Here is a 25,032-nt window from a genome sequence, read left to right on the forward strand (position 1 = left end):
GTGGTGGCTCTTCGGATGCGGGGGACGGCGGCGAGGGCGTGGCTGGTTGATCGTAGCTGGCGAGTGGGAGTGTAGAAGTTGAGGCGGCTGTTGAGGTATCTTGGGCCTTGGTTGTGTAGGGCTTTGTGTGCGTGGGTGAGGAGACGGAAGGTGATTCTCTTGTTGACCGGGAGCCAGTGCAGGTCTCTCAGGTGTTTGGAGATGTGGCTGTGTCGGGGGATGTCGAGGATGAGTCTTGCTGAGGTGTTCTGGATCCGCTGGAGTCTCTTCTGGAGCTTGGCGGTGGTTCCGGCGTAGAGGGCGTTGCCGTAGTCCAGTCGGCTGGTGACGAGGGCCTGGGTGACCGTCTTCCTGGTCTCGGTTGGGATCCACCGGAAGATCTTACGTAGCATGCGTAGGATGTTGAAGCAAGACGAGGAGACGGCGTTGACTTGTCTGGTCATGGAGAGGGAGGAGTCCAGGATGAAGCCCAGGTTGCGTGCGTGGTCTGTTGGTTTGGGTGCGCTGCCTAGGGCAGGGGGCCACCAGGAGTCGTCCCAGGCGGAGGGCGAGGAGCCCAGGATGATAACTTCCGTCTTGTCTGAGTTCAGTTTCAGGCGGCTGTTCATCATCCACTCGGCTACGTCTTTCATCCCTTCGTGTAGGTTGGTTCTGGCGGTGGAGGGGTCGTTGGTGAGGGAGAGGATCAGCTGGGTGTCGCCGGCGTAGGAGATGATGTTGAGGTTGTGTTGGCGTGCGATGGCCGCAAGGGGGCTCATGTAGACATTGAAGAGGGTGGGGCTGAGCGAGGAGCCTTGAGGAACGCCGCAGATGACTTCGGTGGCTTCTGATCTGAACGGGGGTAGGCGGACTCTCTGTGTCCTTCCGGCGAGGAAGGAGATGATCCAGTCCAGTCTCAATATAATAATTACATTCTTGTATGTTATATTCTACTTGGCAATAATGAAAGTAGCCTTGTCACCCCTTTTCATGCTAAACAAGTCAATTAAGTGTTTTTGATCTGTTCTTAGCAGAAAGAGAACACTCCATACATATGTGCAGAAATGCTAAGTTACCTACTACAGAGCCAAAGGTTCCTTCTCAAAGGTTTAGTATGTATTTTCATTCCCCCAAGAGCACGAGAGTCAAAGGCTAACATATCCTTGCTATCATCACTCTTTCTCTGCATGAGTAAAGCACCTTCCTCAACTCTAATACCAGTGATAACTTTGATGCTATTGTCCCTAGTATCAAACAATTAGCAGACCAGCTGATACACTGTCAGACCATACCTTGTTGAATGCTACTTGGCACTCATCACCCCACACAAAAACAACCCCTTTCTTCAACAGGTCCTTGAGGAGGCAGTGGTGCTTGCAAAATGGGGCAACATTTTGTGCAATACTGGGCTAATCCCAGGAAGGATCTTAATTGGTCTTTGTTACCGGGAACAGGCGCTTACTGTATAGCTTTACGTAGCTTCATTTTGGGATTGCTGTACTCTTTAGCTATATAATTACCTAAATAGTCTAGTCCAGGCTGTTCAAATTTACACTTGTCCTTCCTCAAAGTTACAACCCTCTCCTGCAATAAATTCAAAACACTGTCCAAACGACCATTGTGCTGATGAATTTTTTGGCCAAAAATCAAAATGTTGCCCTGAAAGTACTGGATCCCCTCACAATCCTTGAATATTTGCTTCATAAGCCTTTGGAAGACTGATGCAGTAGATGCAAGTCTGAATGGCATTCATTTAAAATGAAACATACCTTCTGGATTCACAAACAAGGACAAATTCCTGGATTTCTCACACAGAACTACCTGGTGGTTTTGCAGGGATTCTGCTCAGACACATAACTGTGCACAGAGACCCAGGACCTCAGTGAATTGTGGTGGACCAAAAACTCACCTCAGTACCTAGAACCCCTAACCGACTAGCATCAGTGTCTCATTAGCTCTTTGTCCTATAGCAAAGTTACCAATGATTAGATAACCGTGAACATGCGACTAAGGTTATTCAGGAATGGTGGGAATCAAGAACACTTTCATTATTATTTTCATGTCAGTCCATAATGTGAGGAAATAAAGACAGGGAAAAGTTTAAAATGTTTATTTTAACAAAGTGCTCTAAGATGCAGTATTTTAGCTAACATAAGAAGGCATATGATTAGAAATAATACAATCAGCATTGTTACAATTCCATAAAACACAAATGGAGAAATCATATTATAATTATGGTGGGACCAGGAACTAAAGAACCATGTATACCACCCTCCCTTGCTAGAAGCTAAGCATATTATAATATTAGAAGGTCTCTCAGTGGCATTAGCACTTAGGAAATTGAATGTTAACTGTTGCAAATGCTGAATTGGAATATTTGTGACTGTTAAAATGTTTAGTACATCTCGCCCCCTTTCTCTTCTTCTCTGCCTGGTCTATCAGTAAAAATTGAAGTGCATATCTTCTGCTGCTTGGTTTACGCTCAACATTTTTCAGCTACTAGGACATTAGAGAGAATGCTAACAAAGAGAGGAAAGGTTCAGAGTAGGTTTATATCCATACAGTACTGTATAGATATAACATTTCATACATAGGAGTAACTGTAATTCTGAAAGACATTTAACTTTTTCCAGTGAACAGTGCAGGAATATGTTTAACCTTTAGGAATCTAAGAATTTAATGATCACAGTGAAAGCTGAAAGGAGAAATACAATGAGATGAAGAACCCCTGTAAATGAGCTGTGGCCAGTGTCAGTCGGAAACGTGAAAGGGAGCTTGATTGGAGTAGATGGAGATGGAGCACAACTTGTTGACTCTCAAACAGTACAGGATGTGTTTGGTGGGTCAGAGATGTTGCGAACATAGCCAAAGTCATCAATGAAGCTTTGCTGAAAGCAGAGAACAAAGAAGAGAGGATTAGTTATCACAGAGCACATACATCAGCCATTGAGCATTAACAGTGGCATAAAGATGGTCTTGCATTTTACAAATTCCTCGCAGAGAGGGACACGTAAATGTACAGTCTAGCGCATAATGTAGCACCATCCCCAGAGCCAGTGCATGCAAATGATCATGACACACACAGAACTTTGCATTACATGTCTTCATTCCTCAGCATGTATCCATAATTGAAAATTCTACATCATGATTTCTATCCCTACACTCACACACTTATGTCACTGTTCTATGGAGTCGATCAGCAACCAAAATGGTCCCATCTTCTCTAACTCACAATGCGCTGCATCTTCCCCTTTGTTAAATAAAAAGTGTAAGCAATATATACATAGATGACAACTATTCAATAAGTTGTTCAGGTGCTCAAATCATTTTCCCAGATCTTGTCATGTACGGCTGCAGGGATACAGGAGATCTGCCCATGACTGGCACTGGTTATAAAAATACTGGTATAGTCACTGGGCAGATACATGAAATGCAAATAATCTCACATAATGGACTTTTCAGGATGGTGAGCAGTCACCATGTGTCCTTTACTGGGCACAAATTCTCAGTGGGGTAGCATTAAAAGGAGCATTACACTTCCAAACACTGCCCCGAGCACAGCGTTGTCTATCAGCATAGGTCTTCATTTTCTGTTTGTGAGATGAATCAGTAGTGTGAAGTTTATCAATGTCAATAGATCTTTCAGTTGCCCATTGTGGCACTTTGGTTCTTATGTTTCTCCCAAACATTAAGGTGACAACACCATTTGCCTGTGGGCAGAGAGGTGTACTTTTCTAATGATTGACATTCAAATGAGTGAGAAAATCTTTAAACTTTTGACTATTGAAAGGTGTGCCATTGTTAGATTTCAAAATCAAAGGAACATCCCATTTTGCAAAAATGCTTTCTAATCTCTCAATTACTCTGCCATGAGTAGATGATGACAGATCTGCCTCAAGAGGAAAATAGGAGTATTTATCCACAGTGACTAGTAGATGATGTCCATTGTCAAGGGCTTCAAAGAAATCAATTGCAATCTTATCCCATGCATTTGCACAAATGGCAGGCCCTTAATTCATTTTCAACTCATTCATCAAGATGAGAGAACCGCATTAGGTCCCAGAGAGCTCGTTAAGAAGAAACATTCTCAGTTGACAATTCTAGAACATCAAAGAGAAAAATGATCCTGGGTTGAGCTTTAAATATTGTACTAGGATGGTCTTCATAAAGTTATCTGTTCTCTGTGTTGTTTTTAGAATGTGTTAATTGTTTGTGGTAAGTCTGAATGTGTAAGATCAGATAAGACAATACTCTCTGTGTCTTGGTGATGTTGTTTTCATTAATCCATGTATTCTTTATATTGTATTAATCAACCTGATACGATTATATAATATATAATATTTATTGTTGTGATACAAATAAAAATAAGAAGCTAAGGGCATATTTACAAGGGCCATATCTCTGATTTTTTCGCTTTTAAAGCCAAAAAAGCTGAGATAAAAATATCGCCCTATTTACAAGAGGGGGCTAACATGCATTAGTGCATGTTAGCACCCTTTTTTCCAACGTCTCCCTTTGCATTTCTAATGAGATGCAAAGTGGGCATCACTGGGCAGTACAACCTTGTAAACATCGCTGATGTGCACATCGCAATATTTACAAGGTGGCCCACGTATTTAGCAGACGTTAGTTTTGGGCGAAACTCGCTGTTTTCGCCCATAAATAACGTATGCTAAAATCATGACTATCCCATACCTAATATAGGGGGTGGATTCTTGTGTTACAACCACATGGTTGTATCAACAAGCATATCGACGTTTTGCAGGGAACTTCACTGGAAAACCAGCGATGTTCCCTGCAAAACGGTGATCACCCCGCTATCGCTGGAATTTATGTCGCCATTGCACTATGCTTTGTAAATACAGCGCAAGCATGACGATAAATTCCAGTGATAGATGGCAATAAATATTAAAGCGATAAACGCGCTTTACAATGTTTATTGTCGTCTGTTGTTAAGTATTGCCATGATATGTTATTGGTACATGTGAGAAATAGTCAAGAGGGTTTTGACCTTTCTCTGATGATACATAATCATATAATCATACGCATGTAGTTGTAACCCTCACCTCTCAATTACATGGGCATCTTGGCTTCATGATTGGTGAAAATGGTGAACAATGCTTGGTAATTGGTGAAATGCATTCCACACAGGAACACATGAAAATGTTCACAAGCCCACACCACAGTGAGACTTTCTATTTCAGGTTGTGAATAGGCATGTGTATGACCAACTCTGATTAGCATAATCCACAATGTACCTTCGGGCATTGGGATGTCCTATGTGCTAGGGTAGGATGGCACCCAACCCCACTGGGATTGCATTAACCCAATCTCCATCTACAGCTTCAGATCAAAGCATGCCTTTACAGTGGCATTCTTAATTGCATGTTTAATTTTCTTGAAGCTTTGTTCACAATCATGCAACCATCAAAATGTTACATTTTGTTTCGCTAAGTCTCTCAATGGGGCACAGTCGCAAAATCACGTATATACCTTGAGCAGTAACTGGCCATACCAAGGAAGGATCGCAGCATGAGTAGATCTTCTGGGGGAAAAGTAGGTATGAACTAAGAACTTGTAGTTTTGTTTTTATAAAACTCACATTTTTCTGCATTTAATGTGAGACCTGCATCTGCAAGTACACAACACATGTGTGTAAGATGTTTTTCATGCTCCTTTCGTGTGGTGCCAAAAACTAGTATGTCATCACTGTAATTGAAAGCATTTGTGACTGGCTGTATTATGCGACAAATGACATCCTGAAAGAGTACTGCAGCTGAGGACATTCCGAAATGTAGGGGTATATTCAAAAGAAGGCTGAGTAGCCGCTGCATCACTTTTTTGATGCAGCAGCAGTGCAGAGTGCTGACCCATGTCTACAAGGCCATGCAAAGCCACTTTACATGGCTTTTCATGGCCTCGTAGTTATGGAGTAAGGCATAGCAGTGCAAGTCACTGTTTTGACTTTCTCCACATCATAGAGGCATTTCAGTGGTGTTAACAAGTAACACCGATTGGATTTTGACATATTCTTAGATTTACAAGGACTTGTAAACCTGTGAATGCGTCAAAAGCCTACACCTCCCCTCGTGTGAAGTAAGGGTTGTTTTTGTGAGGGAAGGTGGCCTCTCTCCCACAAAAATGTTGACATTAGGCAGCCAATTGTGTACAAAGGAAAGGACAGGGATGTGTTGTATTGCTATAAATATGATACACCCTGCACTTTCCTTATTGACACATCACGGCACAGCAAACTGGCTTGTGGAGGGGCGCTGCATCAGTTCCATGTAAATATACCCCATCGAATGAGGAAAATGCCTACCCTGATTGTCTTTGTGCAGGAAGGGGCCCCTTCATGCACAAAAACAATCATGTCAGCAACACACAATGATGCAAGGGTGCCTGCATTGGTGCTCATCTGCAAATTATGCGCTACTCCGGCTGAAAGGAAAGGAATGCAATTTATCTTGTAAAAACAGTGTATTGCTGCCCATTCGATTTGGTGTAAGGAAGTATAGCAAACAAGTTGACATTTATATCTAAACAAGCCAACATGAGTCGAAAAGGTAGTAATGTACCTTCAATTTTCTTCCTGTTCAAGTTGGTAATACCCTTTGTTCAAATCGAGTTGGGAAAAGACCTCAGCTGCATAATCATGTCCACAAAGTGCAGGCCTGGATGTCATTCTCTTTCAATCACCTTGCTCACTTGGCGCATATCAAACCAGATGCACACAACTCCTCCACAATCCTTCACCGGACACCCATTATGTAGGACAGCTGGTTTGATCAATGATGTCATTTTTAAATAATGCCTCAAATTTCTTTTTAAATAGCTGTTTGTAAATGAAGTGCAATTCAACTACGTTGCTGAGCAGCGGCACGGATGTCCTCATTTTTGTGAAGCTGCACTTTCATTGTCTTAAGTCTTCTCACTCCCTGGAACAAAGATGGAAACTGATTCACTATCTCATGATAGGCATTGATTTAATAGTTTGAAGAAATCAGCCCCATGTCAGCAGCAGTGATAAAACTGAGTAAACATATACTCAGTGAAGTACCATGCAGGACATGAATTGTCGCGTGTACGTATTTTTATGCTTCACAGTTGCTATAAATGAACCTTGCCTTTGCAGTGGCTTCAAAGCAGTCCATGTATACATTTTGGTTTATGAAGGGGTTAAACGGGGCAAAACAGGGCACTGGAGACAGATGATTGTACTTTTTAGTTGGCATAATGTTCATCGGAGCACTACGGTCTACGATAAACAGTATGCAGCACCTATTCGTGATATATGATCACGCCACCGACAGCGTCCAAATGAATTCTGTATCCACTTGTTGATCTCATTTCCACTGCTATTCTTTCTTGCTAAAAGCTAAGCCTACATGTACACATGGTTCAGTAGTTGACTGACATTGTGCAGCCAACTTCCTCACTGTCGCTTGACAATGACAGTGACAAACTTTCAGATGAGGAATTGGACAACACTCAACGCCATTCAGTTTCTACTTGCCTCAACTGAGGATGCCTCATGTTCTTCTGGGCATGGTTGAACTTTCTTGCATTCATTTTTCTTTCTCACTGTGACACATTTGATCTTTCCTTTGCAGACAGTTACAAAATGGTTCACTTTCCTGCAGCCTTTGCAGATCTATCCAGTAGCGGGACATTTGCCGTCATGTGGAAAAGAACATCCACATTGGAAACACAACTTCTTCTTCTTTGGAGACATTACTATGGCCATCTACCTTATGTTTCAACTTGCTTTTCACACTTGGCACTGACTCATTGTGGGCCAACCTGGTCTCCATTCTAGCAGCTTACCTGTCAGCTCCTTCGGCTGCTCTCTCAGTCATAAGTACTTGCTCAGAAATGAATATCTCTTACAGTATTCTTCGTCTGAAAGAATCTGAGAGACAACCATCTATTACTCTGGGGCATGGCCTCTTCATCATTCAATAAGCAATGGGAATGGGATGGCGGCACACCCTCTGTAAAAGTTCAACTGGGTGGGCTTAAATGCGATTTTAATCATGTCTTAGGGTGCCGAGGAAAGAGTCCCTCCTGGCCGGTGGGGGCTCCAAATTTCCACAAAAGAACTGGGGGAGTGCAGGAGCCACCTGCACTACTTCCAATGTGTTGGAATTAGGTAGCCTGGCCTAGGGCAAGACTAACATTCAGAGGCACAGTGTAAAGGTTGCAGACCACCCAAAAGTAATTCTACGCAATAGCACTCAAAAAGAAAACACTACACCAAAATTATATGAAAATACGTACTGCTTTATGTAAAAATAATATGCTCTTTGTTGTCAAATATCAGTAGCTCACACATAAATAGTTCAAAACATTTCAAGGCACCTTTAGAATCAGCAGTTACACTTTTTAAATTACTAGCAGATTATCGCTTTTTAAGTTAATAACAGTTACTATGTTCCTGAACTTTTATCACACTTTTGCAATAGGATAAAGGGTACCTTAGAACCAATAATTACTTTTAAAACTGCTAAACCGTTTTATCAATTGAATTCTAAGGTGCAGTACATTTACCAGGTAATCAATAATGACACTTTCAATTATACCAAAACCACATTAAGCAGGATTAACCTGTTGTAATTATGACTTCCTATGACTCTTCTAAGAGGCAATACCAGCACTTTACTTCAGATCAGATTCTAGCATACCAGACTTGCAGAGGTAACCCCCCTCTGCCACATTTGAACCTTAACTCACTACCCACCTTAATTCACATAGGAATTAATTAGCCTCCCTCTCCCCTAACTCTTGGCAGTGGAATTATCTAATATGACTTTCATCAGCATTAGTTTAAATCAAGTTAGCAGTGTACATTTGCTAGTTCTCTCCACCTTCACTGTCAGATTTCCACTGTTACTTCTTAAGATCAGAGGGACACTCCCCAGCACCAGCCTGGTCCAATCAGTCGGTTGCCTCTGCTCTTCTAAGAGACACCTCTTCTCTGGTAAATTCTAAAGGTAAAGTTGACTGGGGATCAAGGCACCTAATTAGGCATTAGTGCATGGGAGAATTTACCACACCAGCAAGGGCTCAGCCCTATTCTTCCTCACAGTTTCCTCAGCGCCTGCACAGCGCGATTCTCCTCAGCAGATGGCGCTATTTACAGCGCACTGCTCCTCCCTCTGCACGCAGCCAGAATAGGGACAGTTCAGTCAGGCTACACAGTACTTCGGCGCTTCACCGTGGTCGCAGTTCTCCTCACACCGCTGGCAAAGGGGGCCACAGCTCCTCCTTGGGGGCACCAACCTCCCCAAAACAGCGCTTCCACAGCACAGCGTCCAGCAGGTACACCTCACAGGGGCTCAATCCTCCCCAGGCGGCTCCACCCGGCCCAGCACTTCCAAGGGGGGCCACAGCTCCTCCAGAGGGGGTAGAAAGTCCCACTGCAGTTCCTCAGGGGCAACTCCTCACCTCCTGGGGGGAATCCAATTAGCTCCTTCCCTTCCCAGTGCTCTTTCAGCGCGGCGCTGGCATGGTTCAAGATCCCAACTGTGACAGGGACCTAGTCAGGGGCCCTCCCTTGTCAGGGGCCCATGGGGACAGCAGAGGGGGGGGTTCTAGGGGTGCAGGGCCCAGCTCACAGGCCCATGTGGCGGTAGCACCTCACAGCAGGTCCCCTCTCTTTCTTGTCCCTGCGCTGACTGACTTTCTGGTGACACTTCTCCCTATTTATACCCTCCTCCCAGGCAGTGCCAGGACCTTCTAGAATGTTGGCACATCTAGCCTAAACTGGTTCTAGGGGAGGGGGTGAGCACCCTGGGTGCCAGGCCTTCCCTCCAAAAGCTAGGGGTAGCTGGGTAATATTATCTAGACCGCTGACCTATGTCAGTCCAGTGGCAAAACCCATGGCCATGGCATCCATTTTAAAAGCAATACATTTCAGTCAGGTGCAGTTTTAAAATGGGGGTGCAGTTTTAAAATGGGGGATTTTACAAGTGCTCACATTATTTCAGGTAATTACATTTTCACAAGGTGTCTCACACCACTCATGGCCTATACAGGTATAATCCCATGGGGGAGACAATCTAGATAAGGGGGTCAAAAGCGAAAATTTTTGGGGGGAAAAGGCCAAGTCCAACACAATGGCACTCCGAATGGAGATGAATTCTCCTTCAATGAAAGTTTTGTGAATGTAAACGAAGTCGTAAGTGAAAGTACAATATTCGTCAGTACTCTGTTACTGATGTATTTATTTAGAAAGTTACATATTGAATCATAGAAACTTCATGGTAACGACTTCATTGAAGAAACATGTAGTCAATTTGAAATTCAAAGTATCCGATTGTACTGATTGTGACCCTATGCATTTCGGGACAAAAGCCCTTCATCAGGGGGCATTTCACAAATCGGATAGTGCAAAGAGGAGACGCTTCTCGTGTCTGTTAAGCGGGTAACTCATTGGACTTGCCTTGCTTGATGAGTGAATCAAGCCTTTCTCCAAATTCATCTATTGCTTCACTGTATTTCTGCCTTTCGTGACTGAGAAATTATTTTTTGTAGTCTACATTTAGCATTGGATTGATCCTCTTTGATTTGACGGTATATAACTTAACCACTGTGTGATATTTTCGTTATCACTTCTTTTACTCCTGCACCCGCTAAACTCTTTAGATATTTCATGATCTTTTTTTCATTTGCTTCTTCCGTTGTATCAATGAAATCATCAAATATTTTGATCCAGGCAGTCCGTCTGTCACCAATATTCTGATTTTTAGTGGAATTAAAGGGAGGCAGGTGTTTCAAGAATGCTGCAGCATCATAGCCGGTGTAACTTTATGATGCCAGGAGCATAGCCTGCTGGGGCAGTCTCAGCTGCCCACCTGGGCTGGCACCTTCATCCAGTATCCGCTGCATTTGGATCATCACGCCTGCTCTCTGGTTGTAAGTTGCTGTCTTTTTCTTTGGTGATGAGAAGAGGCTTTGTTTCCTGCAAAGGCGATTCACCCTTCTCAACTCTTTGCATTGTACCTGGTTTCTACTGCCTTTAGTGTTTCTTTGTGTTAGAAATGTTTTCTACTTACTCTGTTCCTGGTTGTAGCTGCCTTTAGCATTGTGATGTATGAATAATATATCTTTGTTATGCTGTGGCGCATTATCTCTTGTCTCAACATTTACCAGCAAATTTCTAGCCAATGAGAAGGAAACTTTCTGTAACGCCTTCACTTTCTTTACAGTCCTTTCACTGGCTGGAGTGGCGCTTTGACTCCAGATACGCCAACGGTCAGATTTCACTTCACCTGAGGCACATGTGGCACATACAAGCAGTTTGCTGGACCATGGCAAAATCTATGGGAGAGCACTCTCAGTTCTTCGGGTCATGGGGTTTACGTAATCCCGTATCTTGTCCCCAGTTGCAGCATCCTCCCCAGCTCAAGTACATGCTAATGATCACGCCACCGATGGTGTTTGGTATTACATGTCTTTATACCTCAGTATGTAATCATTAAGTGAACATTCTACATCATGAATTACATACTCACACCCATGAGCTTACATTTCTATTCTATGGAATCTTTCGGAACCAAAAGGTTCTTTTCATCTTTGACTTTCAAAGCCCTACACATAGGTACTTGGTGATGTTGGCTGTTTTAAAATTGTGGATCTTCATAGGTGAACAGATATACTTGTGGTTCTCTTGTGATGCTTTGATTCTGTAATGCCTACTCTTGGTAATGCAGGACCATGTAAGTAGAACTGCCCCCATGGGGCCTGAACCTTTTTTTGATTTTCTTTTAAGAAGGGAGAGGGGCCCCTGAGACCCCATCCACTGAGGCCTGGCACTTTTTTAAAAATTATTTTTAAACTAAACGAAGGGGACTGCCCGTACCTAATCCTGGGCTGAATTCAGAATTGGGGACCCCTGCTCCCATGCACCGGCCTGTAGTATGGGTGCCCTGGTGGCAACCCAGGGAACCCACTGCCAGTGTTGGGGACAGTGGGGGGGAGCCTCAAGGCCCTCACACTCCTTGCCAGGTCCTCACCACGTTCAGGAGCTGGAATTGCTTTCAGATCTAAGGAGCTGCTGACATGCAGATCTCTGGATCCCAAAGCAATGTGTATGTTTCCCTGCTCGCTTCACAGCAGGCAGGGAAAGACACTTGCTCTGCTTTCACCAACCAAGAACACTTTTCCTCTCGCTTGTTATGTTATGTTATGTTATGTTATACTATATTTATAAAGCGCCCGGTTACTCAAAGTATCCCGGCGCTGAATCCCAAGAAAGCCCCCACATGACTATTCGAGGAAACAGACACATAACAATCCAAGGAGAGACAGAAAGAAAGAGCCCTCAGAAAAGCAAAGTTTTTAACTTCTTCTTAAAAACAAGCTGGTCCGATACCTTCCTAAGGGCCATAGGGAGCTCATTCCAAGCAAGACCCGCTTTACGGGTGAAAGAGCAGCCACCCAGCCTTTGGCGACGGAACCAAGGGTTCTGTATCAGGAGTTGGTCAGAGGACTGCAATTGCCTGGGGGGGGTCTATAAAAGGCTAAATGCTTCTGCAGATAGAGCGGACCCAGTCCATACACTGCTCGTTGGACAATGGACAGCATTTTGAATTTAAGACGCGACTCAACTGGGAGCCAGTGCAGATGACGAAGATGAACCCGCACACTCTGCCTGGTGGAAAGTCCCAGGAGGAGTCTCGCAGCCGCATTCTGGACTACCTGCAGCTTCCTGGTCAGATAGCCAGGGCATCCCACCAGGAGAGCATTAGCGAGAGAGGATCAGCGCACGGACCACCGTCTCTTTGGCACGGGCTGGCAAGAGGGGAAGGAATTTCCTCCGAATTTTTAGCGTACCAAAGCATGTCCCTATAAGCTTTTTCACATGTGCGGCAAAGTTTAGATTTTCCTCAAACCAGACCCCCAGATTTTTTATGAGGCCCTTGTTTGATAGAGGGGGCGGGCGGCCACAACCTGGCTCTGAAGTCCACCGGGAACGTGCCAAACAGGAGAACCTCTGATTTTTCTTCGTTGAACTTTAGCTGTGCATTAGCCAGCCAGCGAAACACCGCTGCCAAACAGTGCTGCGCCGAGCTGACCGATTCCTCACCACGCTTCCAGGAGGACAACAGCTGTGTGTCGTCCCCATAGGCCATCACCTTAGCCCCCAATGACTCCGCCAGATAAACCAAGGGAGTCACGTAGATGTTGAACAATAGGGGGCTAAGTGAGGAGCCTTGTGGGACGCCGGTGGAAAGGGACATAGGACGAAGAGCAAGGGGGCTGCCAGACTTGCTGAGACCTGTCCTCCAGAAAGGATCTGAGCCAGCTCCAGGCAGAGCCAGTGATGCCAATAGCAGTGAGACGGTCAAGCAGAAGAGAGTGGGCACCGTATCGAATGCCGCCGAGAGATAAAGCATCACCAAGGCTGCTCTCCCGCCGGCATCCAAGCAGTCCCGTATAGCTTCCGCAACCTCAAGTAAGGCTGACTCTGTGCTATAAGAAGGACGGAACCCTGATTGTACCGGGTGCAATAAGCCCTCCTTCTCAACAAAGTTGGAAAGCTGAGAGGTAACTGCTTTTTCACAAACCTTCGCCAGGCTGGGCAGAAGCGAAATAGGCCGGTAGTTGGCGGGGACAGACGGATCCAGGGTAGGCTTCTTGAGGAGGGGCAATATGAGCGCCTGCTTCCAGGAAGACGGAACATAGGCATCGTGGAGCGACTGATTAACCAGAAGGTTAACTTCTGGATTAATCACATCGGACAGCTCGGCCAGCAACCTAGCCAGACAAGGATCCTGAGGGGACCCCGATTTCAATGCTCCTAGAATACGGTGGGTGGCCAGAGGGTCAATGGGGGTAAAGGCCGAAAAAGAATGGACCAAAACCCTCTCCGAACCGCCCAGTGGAGCAGTCGGGGTCGGCATAGGATTATCCAGGAAAGATTCTTGAATGGCCATAATTTTATCTCTGAAGTGTTTTGCCAAGGTGTTGCACCAGGTGTCCGAAAGCAGAGAGTTTGCTATGGCTTGGCAGGATCGGTTCTCCCTCCAAGCACTAGGAAAATGCAATATCCCTGGGCTGGACACCTTGGGACATTGCTAGAGCCAGCCCTTCCCCAAGTCCAGATAGGACTCTAGGAGGCTGGCCCGCACAGCCCCTCCTTTATTTGTTTTAGCTTTAGCCCGAGTAGGTGGTAGACCCATGGCTGCAGGGGAGGGGAAGAGCCTCCCTGCATTATTATGATATCTAGCCCCAGAGAGGTGGCGATCATTAGGGCTCTGGTGGCCGTCTTGCCCCTCACACTTCTATTATGTTTAGCCCTAGAGCAGTGGCGATCCCCAGACCTGCAGCGGGGCCCCCAGGCGCCTCCAAATTATTAAAACATTAGCCCAGGGGAGGTGGCGGTCCCCAGGGTTTGTGGACTGCAGCAAGAGCAACCCCCACATGAATAAAAAAAGATTCCCTTGGGGCAGTACCCGGGGCTTTAGGCTTTCTAGGAGGGGGCACCGTGCACCCCTCCTACATATTGAAACTAACCCCTGGGGCCTGGTCCACCCGGACGAAGCACAGGAGTACTGGTACAGATGAAACCGTTTGTCAAATTTCTTCAAATGAACACTGCGACAAACAGCATTTGATTGCTACCCTGTCAAGCACCAACATTTCCCAATTCACTATTCACTATATTCGAATTGTAGTGACTGCAATTAACAGACTACACAAGAGCATTTATTATAACAGGCTCACTCCATTAATTCCTGAGTTCAGGGATTGAAACCATTTATAAAGAATTGAACATATAATGGCTCAAACGGTTTAATATCACTTCATGCACAAATGTCTTTTTTTAAATTCTTCATATGGAAATAGAAAGCAGCTTACATTAGAATTAAACACTTCGATATACTGAAGTGTTTCCTTTGTTTTCTTTTGCACCAGTGCAATATTGTCAGTGGTCCAGGGAATGGAGTTCAAAGCATTGGGATACCTGCAAAAGAAAAGACCGATTAGTTAAAAAAGGACAGGAGGTTTTCTATATCAGTTTTATTACGAATACCCAAATGCAGTTGAAAAGAACAACCAGGAGCTTTCAATCAAAGTCCCCAAATGGGGGCTCTGTGTCCTGCAGTCCTTTAGCATTTAGTAGTGTCTCCTTTTACTAAGGCTAACAGCACACATCAAAGGTGGACCACCCCCTTTAAAACTACTCTCACTACATGGACATCACTGAGAGGTGAGAAGAGGCAGCACCTTATATATCTGATGTGCTCTTTCATACCTCAGACGCTGCCCTCATAGGCCTTAGTCTAAGGGGTAACAAAGGCAGAAGCAGAACTCTAATCATGGCTCAACCTTGTGCTAAGCCTGATGAGGCTGATAGGAGGCTACAGGAAGCACAAATTGCCAAGCCTGTGATGTCACTGGTGTTCAATGATATAATTTCCGCTAACATTGGTGATTTTTAATGTGGCAAACAGCCTGGAAGTGCTGTTTTGCAATTCATGCCCTTTGGATCTGCAGCACTATTTTAACCATTGGTTTGTTCATCATTTTAACTGTCTTGCAAGTGGTTTAATTACTTACATGTAAGTCTTAAATGTTTACTTCTTTGTTCAATCTTTTTAAGCACATCCACTGCCTCACCTGCTCATGTATTTCAGTAAAAGTCCTGTTAATGATTCAACAATTGTTTAATGCTGTCATAGTAGCAAAAACTGGTTGGGCCACTCATTGCTTAAAATATTTCTTTAAGACCTCTAAAAACAAGCAGCACTGTGTACTCTCTAGCTTCAACGTCATTAAGACCAAGCAAGTGGGATATTTCACTTGTAGGATACTACAGGCCCCGTTTAGAGTTTGGCAGACAGGGCACATCACCATAAATGAGTACTGTGTCCGCAAACCTGATTGTCCAATCACTCTATTTAGAGTTAGAAGGATTTTCAGATTACTGCTGTTGGAAGAGTTGGTGTCTCTGTTTAAACCTTACATTGTGGACCTGTATCGGACTGCCCACCCTATTTAGAGCAGACAGAACTTTTCCCGGCAGTCACAAACACCGGCCATACATTTAGAGCTGTCAGAGTCATCATTATGTTGTTTTTCAAAACAGGTCCCTCTTTGGGAGTTTGTTTTTGTGAAACAAAAAAATTAGCAGAACAGAAGTTTGAAACATCGCATCCATTCAAAAAACTTTCAGCACCTTCAGAGGAGCTGCAATGGCAGCAGCTTCTTTAAAGGAACATGCATCTCTACCAGTTCTGTAGACATGTCTAAGTATGGTGTGCAGGGCCTTTGTCTATTAGAAAAATGTAAAAGAGATTAATTGTAAATTTATTTCAGTAGACATGGATGACACTTTATGTTGATCAATTAAGTGATAGCTGGATTGGACTGAACAACAAGCTACTTATCTTAGTATCCACCTGGTGGATACTCTATCTAACCAGACAGTCCTTAGCTTGCGACACACTGCATCAGAAATGTTTTCAGCAACTCCTCCCACATTCTGGTAGGTGGTATTCTCAGACTGCGCGGAGGTTCTGCACTGCCTTCAGAAGGGATGCAATGAGTCATATATAAAGAAGTTGTAAATTGAATAGACTCCCCAATGTTGAAAGCCCACACTACTGTTGGCAGAACAGAAGCTAAGCACCAAGTTGCCACGGAAGAAAGTGATATATGGTAGGTGTACTGACATCACCTATAGCTCACTGACATGGAACACTGAAGTACTTGTAATAAGGAAAACATTCATAATTCACAGCAACATCAGACAACAGCTCTGCATAAGATCCATAGGAGTGCATATCAAGCAAGTGTTAAGATCCCACTGTAGCAGGAGTAAGCATATAAGTAAGCATATAAGAGAAACCCTTCAGGAACCACATCACAACAGATGACTTCCACAACAAAGCTTGGACCGACAAATGAAAAAAGGACTAAAGGGTCCACAAATAACATTTAACTATGATCACAGCAAAGTCTTGTGGGCTTGCAACAAAACAAATAACACTTCAGATAACTTGGCCTGAAGTGGGTCAGGCTGATGGTACTCACATTAGGCTAAACACGTTTATATGTTCAGATACAAGAATACATTGATTTTAGTACATGGGTTCTAAGCCTCCAAATAATGTCTACTTCTTCTGAGGGCACATCAAAACTACTAAATTGGTTCCTTTCAAGGGAATGTAGGTTGTGAAGGTCTGAGTGTAGATCACTGATTTACTGCTGAGACAGGATACCCTCCTAAGGAGGTAGCTAGTGTTGTGTAGCATTTTAGGATTCAAGCGAAATTTACTGATTCATACCCTTATATAGGTACAATTCACATTGCCCTTATATAGGCATAGAAATCATAACCATATTTAGACATAACCCATGCAGTCTACATACAGGCATGGCTACTTCCACTTTTTCCAAAAAGCCACAAATATTTCTTGGAAAACTCGGCTTCAGTAGTCAGGGACATCCCCTTGCGTGAAAATTAATTTGTCCAAGAATTCATGGAGTTTTTAAAGAACTACCATTCCCTTGGGGTTCTTTGGTGACGTTATTATGTTCGATTTTACGTCAAACTAGGACCCTTCTAGTTATAAATATGCATACACTTGCCCTAGCAAACACACAGTGGTTTGGAGCAGCTCGACTATCTACTTGCCAGATGCAGCTCGCTAAAGCAAGCGCCAAAGGAAGCCGACCCTCCAGCTGACGCACTAACAGAGAGGCTACATTTCTCCCGGTGAGAATCCAGTATTTCCAAGCTCCCCTGGTGGGGTGTTGGGAAATCAAGTCCGAGACAGAGATACCAGACCTCCCTCATTCTATGGAGCTGATTAGACCCTAACAGAAATCTTGGTTAGATTCTTGGCAAAGAAAAACTAACCCTATGCTCCACCTCACTTATTTCTTCCCTCGTACTAGACTTAGGTTAGGTATATTGGGGTAGGCGTATTTTAGAAGCACCAGTTGAGTACTTTTTAGCCTTTGTTGTCTATGTATGTATTTATCTATGGTTTAGAAACCATACAATGCTTTTACAGTATTATTTCATAATACTCTTCTTACTGTACGCATTATACTTTGAAACCAGTATTACGATTGTAGCAGTTCACTTTACTTGCATGAGAAGGAAGACTGTTCAATAAACCCTTTTATTGAAAACGCCCGTCTCTCTATTTCTCTGCACCTCTGATGAAACGAAGCATGCACGATTGACTGAGTAAACTATAAACTATCTATCTATTGTTTCCACGACTTTGAAGATCAGTTTTATTCTTGGGGAAACAAAGTTGTCATCTTTATGCGGTTGTCAGAATCGAATCCCTTCTTGTTATTCAAGAAAGTTTCTAGTGACCTCTGAGCTAGCTGGCACTCAAAATTAAGTCTAATACATTAAATAGACACCTAGTCAACATAAGTCCTATGTCAAATCTACAGGATATATTATTCCAATGCGCAGAGCCTATTGGGAATATAGGAACTATAATACACTAGAGCGGAGGTGAAACTCTCAGGTTCAGTAGGTTGGAGCACCACTCTCCTGGCTTAAAACAGGGCAGCAAGAATGATGTGAGCTCAGTCCATCCTCACCTTCAGATATCGGGAAAGAAGCAGCAGCAGTGGAAAAGCAAGCAGATTAAATGTTTATCCCAGGGAGCCTTGACGTTCTAACACTAGTGTGCAGGAAGCATGACACTGTGGGACTCATTGCCATGTCAGTTGGAGTTGCCTACGACTGATACCGTCTTAGGTTGGCGGTTCTGACTGCCTGTTTACCATGCGACTTAACACTGTTCAGTTGGATACCCCTGTTCTCTATGGGAGATAGTGGCACAGCCAGAAACCAGCCTTAATCCAGGCTCCTATTGAGAAAAGGGGCGTGTGAAACCCTGCTTCCTGTGGCAGGCACCCCATTGCGCCTACCACACAGTGCATGGGTTTACAGGGGGATACCCTAGATAACCCCTCGACCGCCAACCATAGTCTGCAGGGTGAAGTGGGCCCTGCTAGAGGCCCCCAAAGTCACTCTCTGACAGCCTTTCCATGTCTGAAAGGCCGACATGGACCGGCTGTGGGAAACCGACATTCTAATCACAACAGCAGAAACGCCATCCATTGGCGATTATGGTGCAGTTCAGACTGGCTGGAAGACTCCGAGAGACGTTCAGAACCACGTCGGAATGGCCGACTGGTTTACATTCTGACTGCCGACATCGTAATCGGACAGTCGGACCACAAACTGACCGTGTAGGTCAGAAAGCCTCCGACTGCAGGCAGAAAGCTTCAGATTAGTGGTAAGAGGCTTTCCGAACAACATCGTAATCGCTCCATGTGTGTTCTCTGCAGTAGAATAATAATCTATTCAAGGCATGAGCCACTCACCAAAGAGATGTTTTACAACCCTTTCTGGTGCAAATGTCCTGTTTGCCCCACCAGATGGTGCCTGCTTAGCTCATGCACCCTGACATTTTAAGAACCCACCAAATGATTAGCAGTCAGAGATATCGCTTGGCAGTTGACCCACTGCCAGAGACTGGGTGCTTCCTGGCACAGTCCCGTCAACCCATTACCATCCTTTTTGTTGCAGTACCAGTGGCGGTTTTGCTGTCAGCCAGGAATTGCTACTGTTTATCTTGGATCAATGGGAGAAAATTCTTCAGGACCAATTGATTAGCACACAATCTGAAAGTAATTTAACTCAAGTACAAACTGAAGGAAACGTCTGTGAGACTGCAATGTGCATGAAAAGATGCCTCTTCCAGTCCCCTTAATGCAGGGCATAGAGGACTTTGGCCATCAGCGCCAAAATCTTTAACTTGCTAGTTCAAAGGAAGGCATTCAAGAACCAAAGCTCTAGAATCAGTAGAACCTGCAAGCCTTCTCAGGCATTCGGAAGAAGTGGGAGTGATATCCTGTGCCCTTCTCTACCTCTGGAAAAACTCTATGGGTCGCCTTGTCCAACAGTGAACTTCTTAAGAGAGAAAAGGAAGTATGTTATTTTGAATTTAGAAGAAGAGGGGCGAGTAAGATATGAACACAAGGGTATAACCATGTTGAATAACCTGTGAAACTCACTGGTCTGAGGTAATCCCAAGCCAGTTAAGTAGAAAAAGCATATGCTGCAGTCATGGCAGGTGTTGAGCAAGAAGGAGATTGGTGTCCCTGCTGATGGCTATGGCCTCTGTCACCACCCTTAGAGGCATGAAAGGGCTGCATATTCTGTTGCACAGACTTCCAAGACTGCATTTGGCAATAAGCAAGGTCTCCTCTGACTTTACAGTATTGTCAGTTGAACTGACAGTCTGGAGATTGCAAGCCCAACAAATGGGGCTATTACACAGCTCTCCTTGAAGCGCTCTAGGGCAGAATCTGGATTCAATCTAAAAGGAACTTTGAAGGCAGATGACACAGCAGGGGTGTTGAAACTGAGAAAGTGAGAGACCAGAAGACTGAAAGATGACCTGTTTATGTGGCACACACTGTAGAGATCCTGAACTGAGGAGGCCACTTGGATACCTGAATAGAAACTGATCAGTTTGGACTATTTTATGAATCAAAATGGACTGCAGAGGTATAGCTGTCGGATTTGTAATAGAAAAAGCACATCATTTAATTACAGCAATCTTTGAAGTGGTGCTGGCAGTGCATCGTTGGGCCTAGTTTTCTGAATTAGTTTGGGGTTTTTAATTTCTTTTCCTATGATATGCCAGCCTGCTGCTGGTTTGTAGCCATTCTATTTACAGAGGCTGAAGACCGCCCTTGTTTTTTGCAAAACTTGCCCCACGGGTGTTTCTCTAAACTGATAGAGAATTTAGGGTCCTAATTCATACATGGATGAGCAGCCACTTTTTGTGTATTCTTGTTGGTAATTAGCTTGTCTAGCTTTGGCTCCAGATGGTGTGATGAGTCCCATTGCCTGAATAACGTAAAATCCAGGTGAGCTTGAGTACTGATGCACATTTTTGTCCAGAATGAGAAGTTCCAAACATAGATTGCTTTGACCACCCTAGAAGGGAGCTCATTTGAGCTCCAGGAAAGTTCAGCACCATTGACCTATTTCTGACTTCAAGTGTACCATATAGTCTTTGCATGTTACACCCCAATTTCTGGTTGAATGTATTTTGTGTTGGTCAGATCAGTTGAGTGTGGGACAACATTCAGTACTTAGGAATGCCACTTTTGCTAGATGGATGGTCAAGCACAAAATCCTCTTGGAATAACCTCCTAAAGGGAAGGCAAGACAAGCAAGAAAGTTCATATGATATCAAATGCATTGCTTTCGGATAACACTCATTACTCCAATTTCAGTTTTAGGACCCTACTTTCCTCCTTTCTTGTTCTCTTGGGGGGTGTGCTATCAATTCTTGATGTTAGCAAGAGGAGGATGAGACGTCCTTCTTAATGCCAGACTGGAGGATGAAGTTAAAAAAGAAAGCAATAGTAAGTATGCTTTTTCCTAGAATTCAAAGGGGGGAATTCCCTTTGTTGAGTTGGGGCTACTGCATAACCTGTCTCTGAGATGGTGATACACCTCACAGAGCAAAGAGCTTGACTGAAAGATGTGAACTTTGCAAAATGAGAATTAACAGTAATTCCTTTAATTACTTACATCAGATACAAGATAAGAGCATAAACATACCTGGTAATGTCAAAGCCAAGGGATGATGAGACAGGGTTGTAAACTGGGATGCTCAGACACACAGTGATGTCATTCTTAGGGTAGTACATAAGGAAAGCAAGGCACCTCTCTTCATTGATGCCAATACCACCCTGGAGGGAGACACAATCAGACACAACTAATAAGGCAGGGGCAACTAATCCAATGTATTGCCATGTTGGTGATATGACTGCTACCTGTTTCACAATAGGGTAAAATACTGTCTAGAATGTAGCAGGCAGTGGCCACAGATATCAGTGCTGCTTGTAATGTGCCTGTCCCATAATGTGTTTTGCATTGCCTCATTTTTGGATCTCACTGATGGGATAACAGTCCTTTCTCACCCTATTTTCACAGGTTGCACAGTGAAGTGGAAATAAATTGACAAAGAAACTTTGAAAGCTTTAAAACAGTCTAAATTATTTGCAAAGCAGGCATGGCCCTTACAATAGCTCCCCAAAGACACTCCCAGTTTCTTCATGCAGGTGCTCTCACCAATTAGCATCCGCTGCTGCCACAAGTGCAGATAAACAAAAATATTTAGGATGAGGGGGGCCTCAATAGTCCTTAATATACAAGGTCATGTTAGATCTGTGTCTCGTCTCATCAATTCTTAATTAATTCATCTTTTATATTTCTATTAAAACAACCAAACAGTTACAGCCAATGTTTTAGGTCAGTAAACTTCTTCAGGGAACAAGAGACATAGGGGGCCATTACGATGATGGAAGGAAGGCCATCCACGCTGGTGGTGGTGGCGGAAATCCGTCATGTCCTCTTCCCCAGGTGCGGTCATTCCGACCAACAAATCACAATTGACGCATAGAGGCAATTTTCCATCTGCGCAATCTGCCAGGCTCCGAATGTTTTTTGTGCATGCAAGGGTGGCAGACTGAGACATAGGGCAGGTACAACTTGCAAAACATGTTTCGTCCACCAAGCAAATCACTTTGTTGCAGACAGCCCTTCCCACCACCGCGTCAAAACCACCACTTTGTGGATGACGGAAATACAACATCGGAGAGGAAGAGCCAATACTGTACCCAACCAAATTCCCGGACCCGCTGTGGATCCTGTGCCACAGGCCTTCCCACTGCACTTCTGGCAGCACCTCCTGCAGGCAAGTTGCCACTGCACTCAACAGCAGAGGTACGTACCAGAAATGTCCATGCATGCAACCCCTAAACAACTACATCTCCCAGCAAGCTTGGTGGCACCGCAATGAATGTGGCAGCCTGCAAAAATGCAACGTGTGAGGCCCACCCAATCCCCATGAGTGTCCCTCGGTGCTCCAGAAGGCAATTGGAGCTAATGACAAGCCCCACAGTTGCAGAGCGCGCACACCACAACATTTAAACATGTACGCCAAAGGCACCCATTGACTAATGGCTCATCCGCATTGTGTGTGCCAAATCCTGGTGGCCCGGAAGCTGCGACCGCAACCCTGCAATGTTCAGGTGTGGACACTGTGTGTTCTCGCTGCGAATGCCAGCTACCATGCATGCGAACATATACTGCATCTGCACTGGCGCCCTGATAATTACATCACACATCACAACTCATGTGCCTAAAGTGACTGGTGCACCCCATTGTCAATGTTGTGGGCCATGAGGTTCCGATGCATATAGAGTAACCACACATGCATAAGAGAACTGACCCAGGGCACCAGTGACGCCTGTGCTTGGTGGCTGTGGGTGGGGTGTAAATCAGCCCTCTGGGAGTGGCTGGCACATCATAACAACTAGAACAGTGACCAGCTGGTCACTACACAGTGATGGGTTGAGAATGTGTGACCCGTGAGCCAAGTCTTCACACACAGGGAATGTTCAAGGAAAGCAGAGTGAAATTACATACATAGCCATGCCTGGTGGCCAGCATGGACTTAAATGAGGGAAGGACAAAGGTCTCCCACACTGTACCAATGTTGTGTAATGAACCATCCAACCTGTGAACCATGCTTGAACATCCCTTGACATCTGACTGGCGTCTCTTGGGCAGAGGTCAAATTGGGAAGGGTCAGTGGCGTAGGCAGACAAACAGAGGTGTCCAGTGTCTGCCAATCAGACATACATGTAATCCATAGCACACCCCACACACATACTGGTGTGGCGTGCAGTGTGCCTAGCTGCCACTGCCTGTAAATGTCCCCTTACACATCCTGAGTCAGAGCTTCTCCAGACCAAACGCCCTCAAAAATCCTGCCCACCAGTATTGATGACGTGTGATTACCACACCTTGCAATCCTCATTGGCTCACGTGACATTCCCTGTTGACTGATAAACTTACACACCTGCATGACTGATTGTCACTGTACAATGTGTATGTGATGTAAAGCACTGTCACACCCCACACTCATATCAGTTGCGCCATACAAAAAATGAGACCACTTGGAGTCAAGCTAGCCGGGCTGAAGAGAGGTGTTACCTCGAAACCGGTCCGGTCCTCGGATGCTTGATTCCGTTCTGGGAAGGACATGGCTTTTGTAGTTCGGACTGGACTGTTCCCATGGGGCAACAGGGTCAGAGCTGATTTGCATATCGCCATTGTCTAACCCAGGGTGGTGTGGAGTGCAAAAAAACGATGGATTTGGGCCCAGATCTTTTGACTGGGGGAGTGTGTGACATTGATCCACATTCAGTCCATCACTTGTTGTTTTTGCAATTGCCGCCCTAAGTGCGCTGGGGATGCCCAGACGTGGGTCCCAGGCACTCCACACCACTTGGAGTCAAGCTAGCCGGGCTGAAGAGAGGTGTTACCTCGAAACCGGTCCGGTCCTCGGATGCTTGATTCCGTTCTGGGAAGGACATGGCTTTTGTAGTTCGGACTGGACTGTTCCCATGGGGCAACAGGGTCAGAGCTGATTTGCATATCGCCATTGTCTAACCCAGGGTGGTGTGGAGTGCAAAAAAACGATGGATTTGGGCCCAGATCTTTTGACTGGGGGAGTGTGTGACATTGATCCACATTCAGTCCATCACTTGTTGTTTTTGCAATTGCCGCCCTAAGTGCGCTGGGGATGCCCAGACGTGGGTCCCAGGCACTCCACACCACTTGGAGTCAAGCTAGCCGGGCTGAAGAGAGGTGTTACCTCGAAACCGGTCCGGTCCTCGGATGCTTGATTCCGTTCTGGGAAGGACATGGCTTTTGTAGTTCGGACTGGACTGTTCCCATGGGGCAACAGGGTCAGAGCTGATTTGCATATCGCCATTGTCTAACCCAGGGTGGTGTGGAGTGCAAAAAAACGATGGATTTGGGCCCAGATCTTTTGACTGGGGGAGTGTGTGACATTGATCCACATTCAGTCCATCACTTGTTGTTTTTGCAATTGCCGCCCTAAGTGCGCTGGGGATGCCCAGACGTGGGTCCCAGGCACTCCACACCACTTGGAGTCAAGCTAGCCGGGCTGA

General features: G+C 44.9%; 1 protein-coding gene across 1 annotated transcript in view; it reads right to left on the reverse strand.

The window, feature by feature from the left end:
- Nucleotides 1–2,074: 2,074 nt before the first annotated feature.
- The window catches only part of LOC144806960 (DBH-like monooxygenase protein 2), a 48,186-nt gene continuing 25,228 nt past the window's right edge, over nucleotides 2,075–25,032 (reverse strand). Inside the window, exons 2-4 of the mRNA XM_078673014.1 lie at nucleotides 21,608–21,738; nucleotides 14,845–14,950; nucleotides 2,075–2,867 (exon numbers count right to left, since the gene is read on the reverse strand). Of these exons, the coding sequence (XP_078529140.1) occupies nucleotides 2,796–2,867; nucleotides 14,845–14,950; nucleotides 21,608–21,696 (267 nt within the window). The 5' untranslated portion in view covers nucleotides 21,697–21,738 and the 3' untranslated portion in view covers nucleotides 2,075–2,795. The remainder of the gene's footprint in view (nucleotides 2,868–14,844; nucleotides 14,951–21,607; nucleotides 21,739–25,032) is intronic.

The sequence above is a fragment of the Lissotriton helveticus genome, unplaced genomic scaffold (genome assembly GCF_964261635.1).
Source record: "Lissotriton helveticus unplaced genomic scaffold, aLisHel1.1 SCAFFOLD_513, whole genome shotgun sequence".
Taxonomy (NCBI): domain Eukaryota; kingdom Metazoa; phylum Chordata; class Amphibia; order Caudata; family Salamandridae; genus Lissotriton; species Lissotriton helveticus.